Source organism: Tachysurus vachellii, chromosome 6 (genome assembly GCF_030014155.1).
Source record: "Tachysurus vachellii isolate PV-2020 chromosome 6, HZAU_Pvac_v1, whole genome shotgun sequence".
Lineage (NCBI taxonomy): Eukaryota > Metazoa > Chordata > Actinopteri > Siluriformes > Bagridae > Tachysurus > Tachysurus vachellii.
This window is the reverse complement of record NC_083465.1, coordinates 10,399,460-10,414,858: the sequence shown is the minus strand read 5'-3', so window position 1 is coordinate 10,414,858 and position 15,399 is coordinate 10,399,460. Positions and strand designations below refer to the sequence as shown.

Here is a 15,399-nt window from a genome sequence, read left to right as displayed (position 1 = left end):
TATGAGTGCGACTACATAAAAATATCTATGTTTTATTTAATAATAAGTATCAGCTTTTTGAGCTGTGTCTTGTTCCCATTCTATAAAGTTGAAATAAAACAGTTTTTGGGAGTGGACTTAAGGCTTTTGGGCCCCATGGTGATCAAACAACAAAACAGGAACAAAAGAGGAAACTGTTGGATGGATCCAAAGGGCAAGTTAAAATAAAGTGAAAGTGTGTGTCCACTTCAAAGGAATTCCAAGTGTGTGTCCACTGACTTCAGCCAACAAAATCAGGACACATGCGAGGCTCATCTTCTGCATGCACTCCATGTCCTCAATCTTACCCCTCTGGCCCGTCAACGCAAGCATCGCCTAGCAACAGGAGAAGGGTGCCTGGCAACAGCCTCCACCGTGCCCCTAGGGTTCTTTCTGCAAGTCGGTGAAAGACAATGCATACTAATCGCATCGTCAGTCACCTTAACATCCTTCATTTGTCAACAGAGATGCATCTGAGTTGTCATAATGTTCTTAAAGTTCTATGTTCATATATGCGCGCACACAGACATACAACAGAGTGGACATATTCTTCACTTCCTCTTGTCTTCATTTGTGGAAAGCCCACCTGTTTCTGTTCATACACAGAAGCTCATTATCTGCTAATGATGCAGACTTACACCTGTAGCATTGATCAAGGGGGTCACCCACAATGCATCTGGTCCTCTCCATGCCACTTATGCGCAGTCCTTCTATCAGGGATTCATTCAATCTGAATTTATTAGACACCAAATACAATATAAACAATATAGCTGCATGGATGCAAAAACCAGATGCAACAAACCTCAAAAACCTTTAGTTTAAATTCAGAATAAAACATTTTGAAGTTTGAACATCACGGTGAAAGTCACAGCGGAGATTTAAAGAGTGAACATGGTGGCGATAATGTGGCGTGATTGAGTAACTGAAAAGCTGCTGTCTAACTCTCCATTTCAGGTTTCTGCACTATGTCTGGAAAAAAAAACCCCAGAAAAAATACACTAAGCCATTAGACAGCATGAAGTGGTGCATGCTTGTGGAGGGCACACAGTGGTGAAGGACAGCTTGGTTATGTAGCAGATCCATATGCTTCCGGCACTCGAAAGCCTGTTTGATAACTCAACAGCTGTTTGTTTTGAAAGGAGCAATAAAGTCACTAAGGACAGTCGTGGCTCAGAAGTTTAACCCGCAGGAGTGTGAAGGTCAGGGGAAGAGTCTAATCACTTTGAGAAACCCTTCGAGAGAGTGTGTGTTTGAATGTGTGTGTGTGAATGTGTGTGTCTGTCTATGTGTGTGTGTGTGTGTGTGTGTGTGTGTGTGTGTGTGTGTGTGTGTGTGTGTGTTTTGGTGGGTCAGACACATAATATGAATGACATAATGAGGATAGAAGCAAAACAACAGGCCAATTCTTTTATCTAACCATCTGGCATAGAGATATTTGGGCCACATTGTGCAGAAACCGAATTGCTGGATATGCAGCACACACGCACACGCATGCACACACACACACACGCACGCACGCACGCACGCATGCACGCACGCACACACACACAGTACACTCAAAAGAAATCTGGGCAGATGGAGAGAGACAGAAAAGACAAACAAATATCTTTTCTATGAAAAGAGTTATTTTCAAGTCATCCCAGAGAACAAATGTACACTATACCAGATTAAAGCCAAATGTTTTCCTGCATTCAGTCCAAATTAATTAACACCCTGGGTGCATCTCAATTCAGCTCCCTTAGTGTCTAGGTCATGAATCAGCATATCGTGTAAACATGTTTGGGCACTTGTCAGCACTTTCAGTCACTGGTAAAAACAGTCAACCAGTAACTGTAAAAACCCAAACATATAAAATATTTAAGTTTAATGTCATAAAAATGTGTTAGCTTAATCAAAGTTTGCTGTCATGGGACAACAAGCAGTGGGAGAAGTCAAAGTTTAGTGGTTAAGGTGTGGGTGGGCCAAGGAATTCAAATCCTAGGATTTCCAAACTGCCACTGTTGGGCCCCTGAACGAGGCCCTTAACAGAGGCCCCCGCCAAATGCTGTAAATGTAATGTACAGTAAGCAGGATTGCAGGCTTAAATGATTTTAAAAAATCATTACACCTTAAAACTCTTTAGACTCAAAATTACCACATATGAAATGCCAAATAAACTTTTAAGACACTAACTAAGGCTACTAACCTAAGATACTTAGGTTTGTAGACAAATTTGGCTGTGAGATTGTCCACCATTTTTCCAGCTCAGAGGCTTCAGAAAATATAACATGGTGTTCAGTAACATTATCAGTATTGAAGCGCTGGGATTTTTTTTAGGGAGCAAATATTTCAGTGCACTGGAAGGATTCTGCAATGACTCCCTGATCAGTGCCTCAAATTCGGAACTAACAAACTAATTAAGACACATCCCATGTCTTTTTTGTGCAATGAGCCAAACATGATACATCACCATAAAACAGCAAAAGAGAAATGAGGCTGTTTGGTGCAGAGTTTACAAGCAAACCACTCCTACTGTTCATTACTGTTGTGCTCGTTAGCTGATATTAGTCACAGTAAATGCCCATTTCCTCAGTCTGCTACCAGGTTAATCCATGTCACCCCTGATTTCCTGACGTCTACCTGTTTCCCAAGTTGATGTCTTCACTGGGAGCTTGGGAGATAACTGGGATCTTACAAACAGCCTCTACAGATCTATACAGAATATTTACATGACATATATGTAGGATTTATTAACCATTTGGAGCGTCATGGTATAGGTGTGATTTATATTCATTTTCACTGTCAATGAGATCTGCAATTGTTTAGAGCCATTAAAAGCTGCATGGATGCAATCTGGTACACAGTCCACACACACTTTAGAGGACAACTAAAAACAGTGTTTACCAGTTCTTAGTTCTTTCTGGGTTAAGGTTATACAGGAAACTCTGATACTAATTTCACAATTTGTTCTCATTTAGGAACTTACATGCTGGTCATTTTTCTGATTTAGGAACCCATGTCCTGGACATTTTCCTCGTTTAGGAACTTAAGTCCTGGACTTTTTTCTCATTTAGGATCTTACTGCATTTCGTTGCCTTGTACTTGTACATGTGTAATGACAATAAAGTTGAATCTAATCTAATCTAATGTAATCTAATCTACGTCCTAAACATTGTTATCATTTAGAAACTTACGTCCTGGACATTTTTATCATTTAAGAACATACATCCTGGACTTTTTTCTGATTAATAACTTAAGTCCTGGACATTTTTCTCATTTAAAGTGACGTGACATGACGTGACATGACATGACATGATGGGGTGACCCATACTCAGAATTTGTTCTCTGCATTTAACCCATCCAAAGTGCACACACACAGCAGTGAACACACACACCATGAACACACACCCAGAGCAGTGGGCAGCCGGAGCAGTGAGCAGCCATTTATGCTGTGGCACCCGGAGAGGAAGTTGGGGGGGTTCGGTACATTCCTCAGCCGTTGTATTGCCGGCCCGAGACTCGAACCCACAACCTTAGGGTTAGGAGTCAAACTCTCTAACCATTAGGCCACGACTTCCCATTTAAGAACCTACGTCCTGGACATTTTTCTGATTTAGGAACCTATGACCTGGACATTTTTCTGATTAGGAACGTAAGTCCTGGACATTTTTTTCATTTAGGAACCAATGTCCTGGACTTTTTTCTCAATTAGGAACTTCCGTCCTAGGCTTTTTCTCATTTAGAAACGTACATCTTAGACATTTTTTCCCATTTAGGAACTTACATCCTGAACATTTTTTTTTTTCATAAAGGTACCTATGCCCTGGACATTTTTCTCATTTAGGAACCTTTGTCCTGAACATTTTACTCATATAGGTACCTACTTCCTGGACATATTTCTCAGACAGAAACCTACGTCCTTAACTTTTTTCTCATTTAGGAATTTACGTCCTGGACATTTTTTTCAAAATCTTTAGTTCTCAAAATTTCTTTAATCATAAGTTTATTTCAAATCTTTTTTTTTCAGCTTTCAGTTGTGCAGATTTTTTCACCTGTGCTCACTCAGATCCCCATTCTCGACAGACAGGAGTGGAACCCGATCAGGTATTCTGTTGTTGTAGCCCATCTGCCTCTAAGGCCGAATGTGCCGTGCGTTCTGAGATGCGTTACTTCTTGCCACAGTTGTAAAGAGAGTCAGCTCAGAGTCAGCTCAGTCAACCTGTCAGCTCAAACCTGTCTATTCTCCTCTGACCTCATCAGCAAGTTCTTTTTCACACCATGCTGTGTAAAATCTGCAGACTGTTGTATGTGAAATATACCAGCAGATTTCTGAAATACTCAAATCAGCCCATCTAGTACGAACAACCATCAAACCATTTATCTTTTAAATGAAATATTCTTACTATTATTGCGGACTTCCTTTTTTAAGGAGTTAAAATAATCACATTTTTTAAAAATATTTTCTTGATAATAAACTGTGTCATAAACGCATATACTGTAGATGCAGTAGCTTAAGAAAACACCACAGCAGTCTTTTCAAGGCTCATATCTACACCAATCATCAGTTTCCTTTATGGTTTAGAATATTTTGCTCCTAGCACAAAAACATTTGTCTTTTAGGGAAGCTCCAGATCTCACAAAGCCAGAAAACACCTCACTAAATCAGACATGCAGTCTCCATTTGGCAGACTACCCCCAGCTGATCAGCTGACCACTGCTGGCCTGCCAAAACACACAAACGTGTGTGTTTGTGTGTGTCGTATGACCCGTGCAGAACACAGACAAACAACGTATGTCATGGTGGTGTGTGTGCTTATCTATAGTCTGTTTCGCACACTATAGATCGACTAACGATTAATAGACTTCAAAGCAACTTAAAAAAATATGAAGAAACCATAGATCAAGATAGAGTTGGCAAAACTAGAGAAGGAAGCTCCATAAAGACATGCACACACAAACACACACAAGTCCTCTCGTACGCATACATAAACACTCTTAAAGGGAAAGAACATGAGTGAGCATGTGTTTTAGTGAGTGTAACCCTGGGGCTGGCAGACACACACTGGTGTAGATAAACACAGGTGAAGTGTGTGTGTGTGTGTGTGTGGTGTGCGTGTATGTGTGTGTGGTGTGTGTGGTTACGAAAGCACAGCATAATGAGCAATGCTGCAACTAATTAACACTAGGAAGTAGGAGTCGGTTCTAAAGAAAATAGCAAATAAAAACACCCTTTTCACATATTAATAAAATACGTGATGGAGGGAATTACACTTATCCTAGGCGGATGCTACTTTTTTTTTGCCGAGCTTAATGCAGCTTAATGCAGCATGCCCATGAACAGATTTTCACTCATTACCTGTTTCTGAACTTGAAGAGCTCTTACAATCTTCTCTCTGTTACTAAAATAAACGGCCAGCGGTGTAACAGCAGCCTCGGTGGCAGCCGAGGTGATCATGATAAAGTCACTACGAAAAAATGTCTCGAGACTGGACTCTGTTCCAAGATTTTATAGCGGTTTCCTATTTTATTTATTTATTGCCATGAAACCGAGTGGGATTGCTCCTGGCTCCCTGACACCATTGATCTAGTTTCAGAGTCAATTCTGTTGAAAGTCGGTGCATTTGTGTTCATCTTACATCATCACAAACACGCATGGAAAACACAGTGCAACCATATTGGGTTACTTTTCTTCCTGAACGGGTGCAGATCAGAGTATGAGTTGAGATCGCATTCACAGGAATGACAGCACAGTTTCAGTGCAGCTCCTACAGGTAGTCTGTGCTTCCAGCTCCACACAACAGCTTTCATGTTACCAGTTTTTCATGCAAACATGTGGTCTGTGTCAGACTAACCTGCCAGTTTGAACACACCCTTAGTTGCTATAACTTTAACCACAACTGTATCATAAACAATTTCCTGTTTGTTGATCCAGAGTTTCTGGGGAAACTAGAACAGTATAGGTACATTTTTGATAAATCAGGTCATTTTAACCCCATAATCATTAATATTGCAAAGCATATTATAGTTATAGCATGAAACTACAGGAAGAATACATTTTTTTCAACAAATAAAAAGATATCAAACACTACCAACAACTGATAAAAACATTTTCAGGGCCCATAAAAATTTAATAAGACATTTAATGTCAAGAACAATGACAATTCAGCCCGGTTGTCTAAAGCGCTTGGCCACATGGAGGACACATCAAATAAAGCGTGAAATACAACATGTCAAGGTGAACAGCCATGTTGTGGTCATCTGTTCACACAAAACCATGGCGCATTAGCATCACAGCAATGCGGGTCAACAGCTGCAACAAATGAACAGCAACCTTCGTGGTTCGATTTGCATGAGATGAAAATCAGAGTGAAAATTTTCATGCAGCGACATCTGTTTTGCAGCTTGACCCATTATGCACGTTAGTCATGCACCAGCATAGCGCTTTCACTGGTCGTAATATCCTATTAAGCCTGACAGCTATCATATTCCAGTGGCATTTGCTTATTTATCTTAACGCTTAATTTAATTTGTGTGGCTTTTCTTTTACAACCAACTGTCACAACAAAGCATCATTCTCAGCTTTTGATGTTGTTCTTATTTTGCTTTAAAAAAAAAAAAAGACGTGTCTCAGAACATGCCGTAAATGTTAAAAGTACCTGTTTTATCACCATTGGTGTAAAAAAACCCAATTGTGCTAATTGACTGATACTGAGAGTGTGAGCAAAGGCGCTGCTTTCAACAGCCGTTCTTAGGTGATGCTGTAAGATCAGACGTGTGAGCAGGATTTTTCCAGGCATGCTTACGTGTGCCTCAGTATGTATTCTGTGCTCTCGGCTGGAAATCAGTTTTCACCCTGTTTGTGATTCTCTTTGAAACCAATAGCAGAGTTTAGTGAGAGCAGATCCTATGGCGAGAGGACTCAGCTGCAGAGCATGCTCTAGCATGAATCCACACACACATCTACTGTGCAGCTCCATATGGTCATCAGAGAGAAAGAAAGAGGGGGAGAGAGAGAGATAGAGAGAGAGAGAGAGAGAGAGAGAGAGAGAGAGAGAGAGAGAGAGAGAGAGAGAGAGAGACAGACAGACACAGAGAGAAAGAGAGAAAGAGCGAAAGAAAGGGAGAGCAACAGAGAGAGACAGACAGCAGGATAGACACAGAGAGAGAGAGAGAGAGAGAGAGAGAGAGAGAGAGAGAGAGAGAGAGAGAGAGAGAGAGAGACAGACAGACAGAGAGACAGAAAAAGAGAGAGAGAGAGACAGACAGACACAGAGAGACACAGAGAGACAGACAGAGAGAAAGAGAGAAAGAGCAAAAGAAAGGGAGGAGAGCAACAGAGAGACAGACAGCAGGATAGACACAAAGAGAGAGAGAGAGAGAGAGAGAGAGAGAGAGAGAGAGAGAGAGAGAGAGAGACAGACAGACAGACATACAGACAGACAGAGAGACAGAAAAAGAGAGAGAGAGAGAGAGACAGACAGACACATAGAGACACAGAGAGACAGACAGAGAGAAAGAGAGAAAGAGCAAAAGAAAGGGAGAGCAACAGAGAGACAGACAGCAGGATAGACACAAAGAGAGAGAGAGAGAGAGAGAGAGAGAGAGAGAGAGAGAGAGAAGCAGACTCAAGTGCTCATCTGTATCATGGATTGATGACTCAGTCATCTTCAGTAAATAACTGATCCATTACTAATGAAGCAACTATTCAATATGCATTGTACACTGTCTTGGCTTAAAATGAAATTTATTTAAGAAATAGTTTGTGGTAATGGTTTACGGTATTGTGAGCCTTTTTTTAGCAGTCTCTGTGTTGCACTGATCTGCTGCAGGTAACTTATCATGTCTTTGACAGAAGAATAATATTTAGATGTATTCAGGGTCATTGCAACCTTCAGGTTGAAGGCTTTATAATGTATGTGAGAGTCTACTGGGTGACTTGTTTGATACACTGTGCTGTGCTGCTCTGTTGTGTGTCTAACTTGTCACAGTCAAATCTCTCATCATCCTTGGTGCGACTGTGTGTGTGTGTGTGTGTGTGTGTGTGTGTGTATACTGTATGTGTGTGTATGGTTTGCTGATGCTGAGCAGAACCGATTCAAGGCAGGCAGCCAGCAGCTCTATAGCTCAGACATTGGCTTTAACTGCTTTTGCACAAAATAAAGTTCATTTTGAACAGGCATGATGTGCTGTACCTCAGTGTTATCCTTTACTTTACTGCACGTGCAGGTCTTTTACATCTTTTCATATAATTTACATTTGGCAGACGCCCTTACCCAAAGTGACGTACAAATGACCTAAAACTTTTTTACATACATAAAACAAAGAAAATAAGCGTAGTCAGTGACTCAGCTGTTCGGACATTTAGGGGAAGTTCATTCAACCAGAACAGAAAGAGTCTTGAGGTATACCTACCTTTTACCCTGAGAAATGGTGGGACCAGTCGGGCAGTTCTAGTAGATCAGACAGAGCGAGGTTCAATGTGAGGAATGATAAGAAATCCAGGTGGCAGAAAAAGAAGCCCTATTTTTCCTAGCCCACGTACTTATGCTTTAATATTCAGTGCAAATGCCCACACTTCAATTAGCTTAAGTAGTTATTTACATTCATTTAGGAAGCATGAAGATGATGGGCTCAGGATGGGGGCAGGATCAACCTGGAATATATCAGCCCCATCAGGTTAGAAATCTTTCATTGAAGGATAAAGGTAATTAGCATTAGAGTTACTCTGGGTTGCATTTTTCCTTCCCTCTGTAGGGAAAAGTCTACAAATCCAGGTGGCAATGTGGTAGAACTAAGACACCTCATAATAGCCCAAATGCATGCACGTGTAGTTGTGAGAGATCCTGATTTATGATTAATAAGCAGTCTGAAAGATAAAACCAGGAAACCAACTTTGCTGACTCATCAATATTTTTTGCTTAATCATCGTGTGATCACTGTCTAAGAGATTTGCTTGCACAAGGTCAAATCTGTCAGATAGTCCTACATTTTGGGGGACAAAAGACCTCTGCCTTAATAAATCCCTACCACACACACACACACACACACACACATCTGCTATCAATGGTCTTTGATCTAAAGCTGGCCAGAAAGGAAGGACAACAAATTTGCTCCCAGAAGGAGTTCAAACGTGGCTCACCTGCGCTCATATAGCTCAAAAAGCAATGAGCAGATGATCACAGTCACATACAAGATTTTTATATATGAAACATACCAAGGAGGATCATGTATACACTTCACGTCACAGATGTGATACGTCCACATTTGTTTAAAGACAAGCAGTAAGCTCATACAGTGAACCTCTACATAAAAAAATGCTGTATTATCAACACAGATGTAACTGACAGTGGTTTTGTTCTTCCTTCCAAGAAGTCATTCAAACACAGTACATCACGTACATAGCAAAGCTAGAGATTAGATCTCGAATAAAAGTGCTACTTCAGCTTCTGCACACAAATACAAACACACAACACACACACTTAATGGCTGTCAGAATAAATTTATTTTAGTATTTTATTTTTGCTTATTTGTAAGTATCCATATTCTAATGTTTATGCATTTACTCATCTCTAAGGTTCCTTCAAATGTTAATAGTTCCAGCTTCGAATTCTTTCAGGATTTCTTCAAAACTCATACCGAAAACTAAAGGATGTTAAATATAAGCTTTTTTCCTATAATGTTGCCAATTTGAGTGTTGTATTAATATGCTGTCATATGGCACACAGAGAGTGCTCACTAACAGTGTAGTGGAGAAACAAAGCTTCCTGTATGTTCTCATCCCAGTAATATACTCTTAGAATGGCTTTCTAAGATGGTTAACAATTCTAGCTTCCTAATTGGGCTTGACCTGTAACCTGTTCTAAAAGGGTGACCATAGTTTATCCCTTTCATGCATAGTGTCATTACTTATAAATATTCAATTGAAGTCTGCTTTTGGGAAAATATGTGAATCGCTTTTGAGTCCTGCTTTCATTTGCTCTCCAGAGTGACTTCTAGGGTACTAGAGTGACTACTGTCCTACTATACAGTAATTGAAAAGCAGTAAGTGTATGCCAAAGGGGTAGTATGTTGTCAGCATTCATAACACAGAGGGTGACAAACCCCTGGAAGCATCTACTGTTTGTGCAGTGCATACAAAATACAAAAGAGCTGTCAGAACTGGCTCTTATTATGTGCTATAGGTGTTAAAATTTTAAACATGCTCCTTAACACCACCTGAGTAAACTGTTTAATGGTTAAAATGTTTTTTTTGGAATAGAACGGTTTTGGTTACTATGGCATGGTCAATCATGGCAGATACCAACATATACTAATCAGTACATACTATACTACATAACAGTCGAGCATTGGGTACAGAATCAAATGCAGTAGTTAGTGTCATTGTACACATTGTCATTATATACACATATTTTTACAAACCTTCTGCACAAAATCACAATGAAGCCCTTGTTGTTTTGTGGGGTTCAATTTTTTTTACGATTTATTTTTTTATCTCTGAAATTACTTATCTTTTTACCTCTTTTCAAAAATTTTAGTTACAATGTTATATATTTTAGACCTGACTGCCAACCATTTTTGTTTAAGACCACACTGGACAAAGAAACTACCCATTTCTTTTTCAATAACAGAAATATTCATATGCTAATTAAAAAAAAAAAAAAAAAAAAAAAAAAATTGTATTCATTTTCTTTTTTTTTTTTTTTTTTTTTTTTTTTAACAGAAATTCAAAAAGAACTAAAAATTCTGGAAAGGTCCTAAATATGTCTTATTTAAAAAGGTCGTTGTAGGGATCGACAAACTGGAACGTATAATCATTTCTCCGGAGACACAAACTGAAGGGTCCACCGTGGTGGCAGGTAGAAGCTGTCTGTAAACTCTGAGACCTTTTACCATAGTGCTGTTGGTTTGAATCTGAGTTTGAATGTTTGCAATGTACATGGTGTGGGCTATAATATGTGTTCCATAGTGCACACTGACTGAAGTAATGTACTTATTGCTGCCTTTATTATAGAAAGCAAGCATTATATTAAGACTAATGCATGTTTTACATTAGTTCACTGAAACATTATATAATAAAGCTACTAAGTAAAAAAAAAAAAGAGTAGAGCCAATCATATTGGATTGAATAATTCACACACTGACAGGCACAGGGACCTCATACCATATGCTCCAGTAAATGAATCTTCCTCTGTCTCACTGTGTCTCTGAACTCAGTATGACAGCTTTCCAACATTGTCGTCATCTCTCTTTTTTTCTTCACAGTGTTACACAGTGAAGTATTAAATACTCAGTCATCTAAGGCCTGCTAGGACAAAGCAGCATTTTGCATTGACAGACAATTAGCTGGGTACCAAGGCAGAACCTGCAAGGCAGTAGGATGCTCTCCCTGCTGCTCTGAGCTGAACACTCCAGTCTAGTTCACAACAGAATGGTGCTCTATTATCAGTCAAATCAAAGCTGTCTTGAGTCGTTTCAAATAAGAGACACCAAGAGCAATACAGCACACTTTCAGGCCAAACCTCAGTGGTGTTCTTAAAGCTGTGCTCAACATGTCAACAGGCTGAGTCATTCAAAACGACACTGCGTAGATTCACTGCTTACAGACCTATCAAGTTAAATCTCTCTGATAAGGAAATGAAAAATGGACAGTAATTCTGTTAGTGATAAAATCTTTTCCGGTACCGATCTTTGATAACTCAGCTAAATTTCCCTCTGTTAGTGAAACTACTAAGTGTTTAATTGCTAATTCAATAATGATTAAAGTGTCAAAATACACAAATACTTGCGAATTCTGTGGCACTGAGGAGACAAACAAACAAAAAAATTTTCTCATTTTCATTTTCATGGAAGATAGCTTCAACAAAATAACTAAAAGCTGTTTATAGTGTAATTGTTGACTTGATCAATTAATAGTTACAAAAACATTAGCCAGTTACTAAAAAATAGTGACAAGCTAGCCATAACAAACTACTGAGTTTTCGCTAAGGTCATACAGTCAATAAATTAAATTTAGCTAGTGTTAGCTTCCCTGGTTTGTACTCACACTGGTTTGCTAGTTAAAATATCAATCAAAATAGCTATCTTAGATATTTAAATGAGCAATACACCAGAAAAAACACCATGAATTCCTTTCCAAGGATCTGTTAGAACAGATTACAGCAGAAAAGACAGGGCAATGCTGCAGAAATGTCAAAGCTTTAAATCTACAAAGTTAATGAAGCTGTAAAACTACAATGTTAAATGAAGTTCATGGGGCTGTAATCTCAGTAAGCGCTTCAGGTCCATGTTGGTCAGGTTATGAAACCTGACTGTAATTTCAGCCCACCCCAAAACTAGCCTCAGAGACATCATGGCTTCACTTTTAAAATCACATTATAGTTTCGATGCACAAACAATGGAATTGGCACAAATTGATCTTTTTCCAAACCTTTAAATTTAAAGTACCAATGTCATTGTTGCATTGTTGCCATGACACTTGTTGCTTTGCAGGTAAGTAACTAGAACAGTTGTGTGCAGATGCACTGCATTCTGGTACTCTGAGTCCAATATTTGCTGTAGCCACTACCTCAACAAGGGGGCGAAACATTTCCGAGAATTCGAATGCAGTGAGTGAAGTCAGGGCTTTCAGGATGTGGTAGACTAGTAGTTAAGGTGGACTAGTTTGAATCCCAGATTCCTAACTAGCTTCCACCTCTGGGACCCTGAGCAAGGCCCTTATCTCTTAATTGCTCAGTTGTATAAAATGAGAAGTCACTCTAGATAAGGGCATTTGCTACATGCCATAAAGTCTGCGTTGTTTCAGGATTTGTCTCTAGGTAGTACCACATATGATTACAGTCCTCTGAGTCAATCTCCAGAGAGGCATTATTATTGTACCTTGTGGATGCGTGTGGTATTTATGTCTTTTTTTCGAGTTCGTGCACATAAATATGTCGATTTTTGTATGAGCGATTTAAAAGACCACCCGTTGCTGGCACGTCTCCAAAACAAGAAAAAGCACGTTAGGTCAAATCGCACATCAAGACAACGATGACTGCATGCAACCTGACCAGACTGTTAATCAGGTATTTTACATTGACTTGCTTAAGTGTCTATGGGAAAGATTCAGGAAAAAAAACACACCGTGACAATACACACACACACACACACACACACACACACACGCACACACACACACGCTGCGAGTCTTTTCCTTTTCAATCCCATAAAAATTCAGGAAACTAACTCTCCAGACTGAAAAAGAGGGCTCATTCAATTTACACGAGCCCTGAATAAAATCTTATACCAATCCTGAAACTCGAACCTACGATGGTGGTGAGTAACAACAGCCACATTACTGCTGCACTATATTACAATGCACATGCTGCATGCATACATTTAATACTATAGATACAGTTACAGTCACGATCCTCACGAGACTTCACAGTTGTAACTGGTTCACATTAAAACTATGTAAATTGATAACGTTCACATTTATTATTACGATCACGCTCACATAGTTACTAATATAATCTAAAAACATGTTTAAAGTCATTTTAGTATAAACAATAATTTCATGTTTTGATGAGAATTGTAATATTTTATGTAAATCATACGTAATATGTTTAACTAAAAATCCGACTGACCATATATTGCTTTTTATTTTCTTTTAAAAAAATCTCTTAACCCTGCAACTATGTCGAGTTGGACATTCGATGTCATTAACATGACATCGAATGCTGGTGCAAAATACTAAGAAAAAGAAATTTATTTTGTGAACTAACAGAAACATGTGGTCATTGGAAATGCACTAGCAAAGTCTTCCAGTGACATCAGTACAACAGATAGTCAGTAACTTGCCACATGTATAAGGAAAATAACAGAACCAATGAACAAATTATATTTCAATATGAACCTACTTAATGTGTTTCAGGGTGGACTTTTTCCCTTTAAGGGACCCATATACATATATTTCATTTAGCAGATGGTTTAATCTAATTCCAGTCACAGAGGGGCCAACAATAAGGATCGCTGGAGTTAGTGTTAGTGAGTGTTAGCACTCAGATGTGTTGAAAACATTCGCAAAGTAGTTGTGCAGATTGCAAATGGCACTGCTTTTACTTTTTACAGGAACTTTTAAGTGTCTGAACTTGATCTAGTCTTTTTTGCAAGATCAGAGTGTGTCTTAATGGAAGCTATTGTAACTGATGGAGGAAGAATATAGCCTTTAACCCTGATAACACAAGCATGTGAGAGACAAACATGTGAAGTGTTTTCCTCAGTGGGAGGGAAGGGCTGAATCTGAACTGTCTCTGATCACCATCCAGGAGCACTACATGGAAAGGCCTTAGGAGGGAAGGGCATGGATTATTTTGCTGGTATTAGACTCCACCCAGTCTGGCTTGAGTAATCAGGCAACATGTTTTTCACCACAGAAACAGTAAAAGACATCGTAGGCTAGACTCTTTCCTTATCATTCATGAAAGACTGCCAAGGATCAAATTCAGTTAGATGGCTTTTATGTCATATACGTAGTCATACACAAAACTAAACCCAGAGATATTCTCTTCGAGTCTGAGTCACTCAGATTGGACATAATGGTTACTAAGCAATGTGATTCATATCATCACGCAAGCATTATAAATAAGGGGATTACCTTACCTTCACTGGAAGATCCAGTCAAGTCAATGATGACAAACACCTTTCCCTCTGGCTCCAAGTCAATCTGTAATACGTATAAAACAATGCATGAATTTACTACTAAGAGAAAAACAATACAATTTGTCGGATATTTCAAACAGCTGCAGATCACTCTTTTCTTTACATATTGTCACTTCTGCATGCAAAGCCAGGTTTTTACTATAAATCCATGCTTTTCGCAAGACTAGATATATAAAGACTGGATTTACCCACTTTTACGCCTGTCTGCTCTGTTCTCGTGCAACATCTGACTCTGGCCCTGAAGAGCGGTATCAGGAGCGTATTATGCTCTTCAAGTACAGCCTTGCTTTACTGTAGGCTTTAACATCTTGTTAAGAGCCTGAAGTCACACAAACAGGCACTTATATTCTTGTAAATCGTGCTGGTGAAGAGCACAGTCCTTCAGAACACATCTGTGTTGTGAACCTTCCCAACTGTTATAGTAAGGATGTTGTGAACCTTCTCCACTGTTATAGTGAGGATGTTGTGAACCTTCTCAACAGTTATGGACAGAATGTTGTGAACCTTCTCAACAGTTATAGTGAGGATGTTGTGAACCTTCTCAACAGTTATAGTGAGGATGTTGTAAACCTTCTCAACAGTTATAGTGAGGATGTTGTGAACCTTCTCCACTGTTATAGTGAGGATGTTGTGAACCTTCTCAACTGTTATAGAAAGAATGTTGTGAACCTTCTCAACTGTTATAGAAAGAATGTTGTGAAC

The 15,399-nt window shown here is 39.2% G+C and overlaps 1 protein-coding gene across 2 annotated transcripts in view; it reads right to left on the bottom strand.

Moving 5' to 3' along the window:
• Positions 1–15,399, bottom strand: part of prkceb (protein kinase C, epsilon b) — an 81,676-nt gene that overhangs the window by 45,778 nt on the left and 20,499 nt on the right. For both annotated transcript variants that reach the window (XM_060872135.1, XM_060872134.1), the window contains exon 2: positions 14,638–14,701. In XM_060872135.1, coding sequence (XP_060728118.1) covers positions 14,638–14,701 — 64 coding nt within the window. The remainder of the gene's footprint in view (positions 1–14,637; positions 14,702–15,399) is intronic.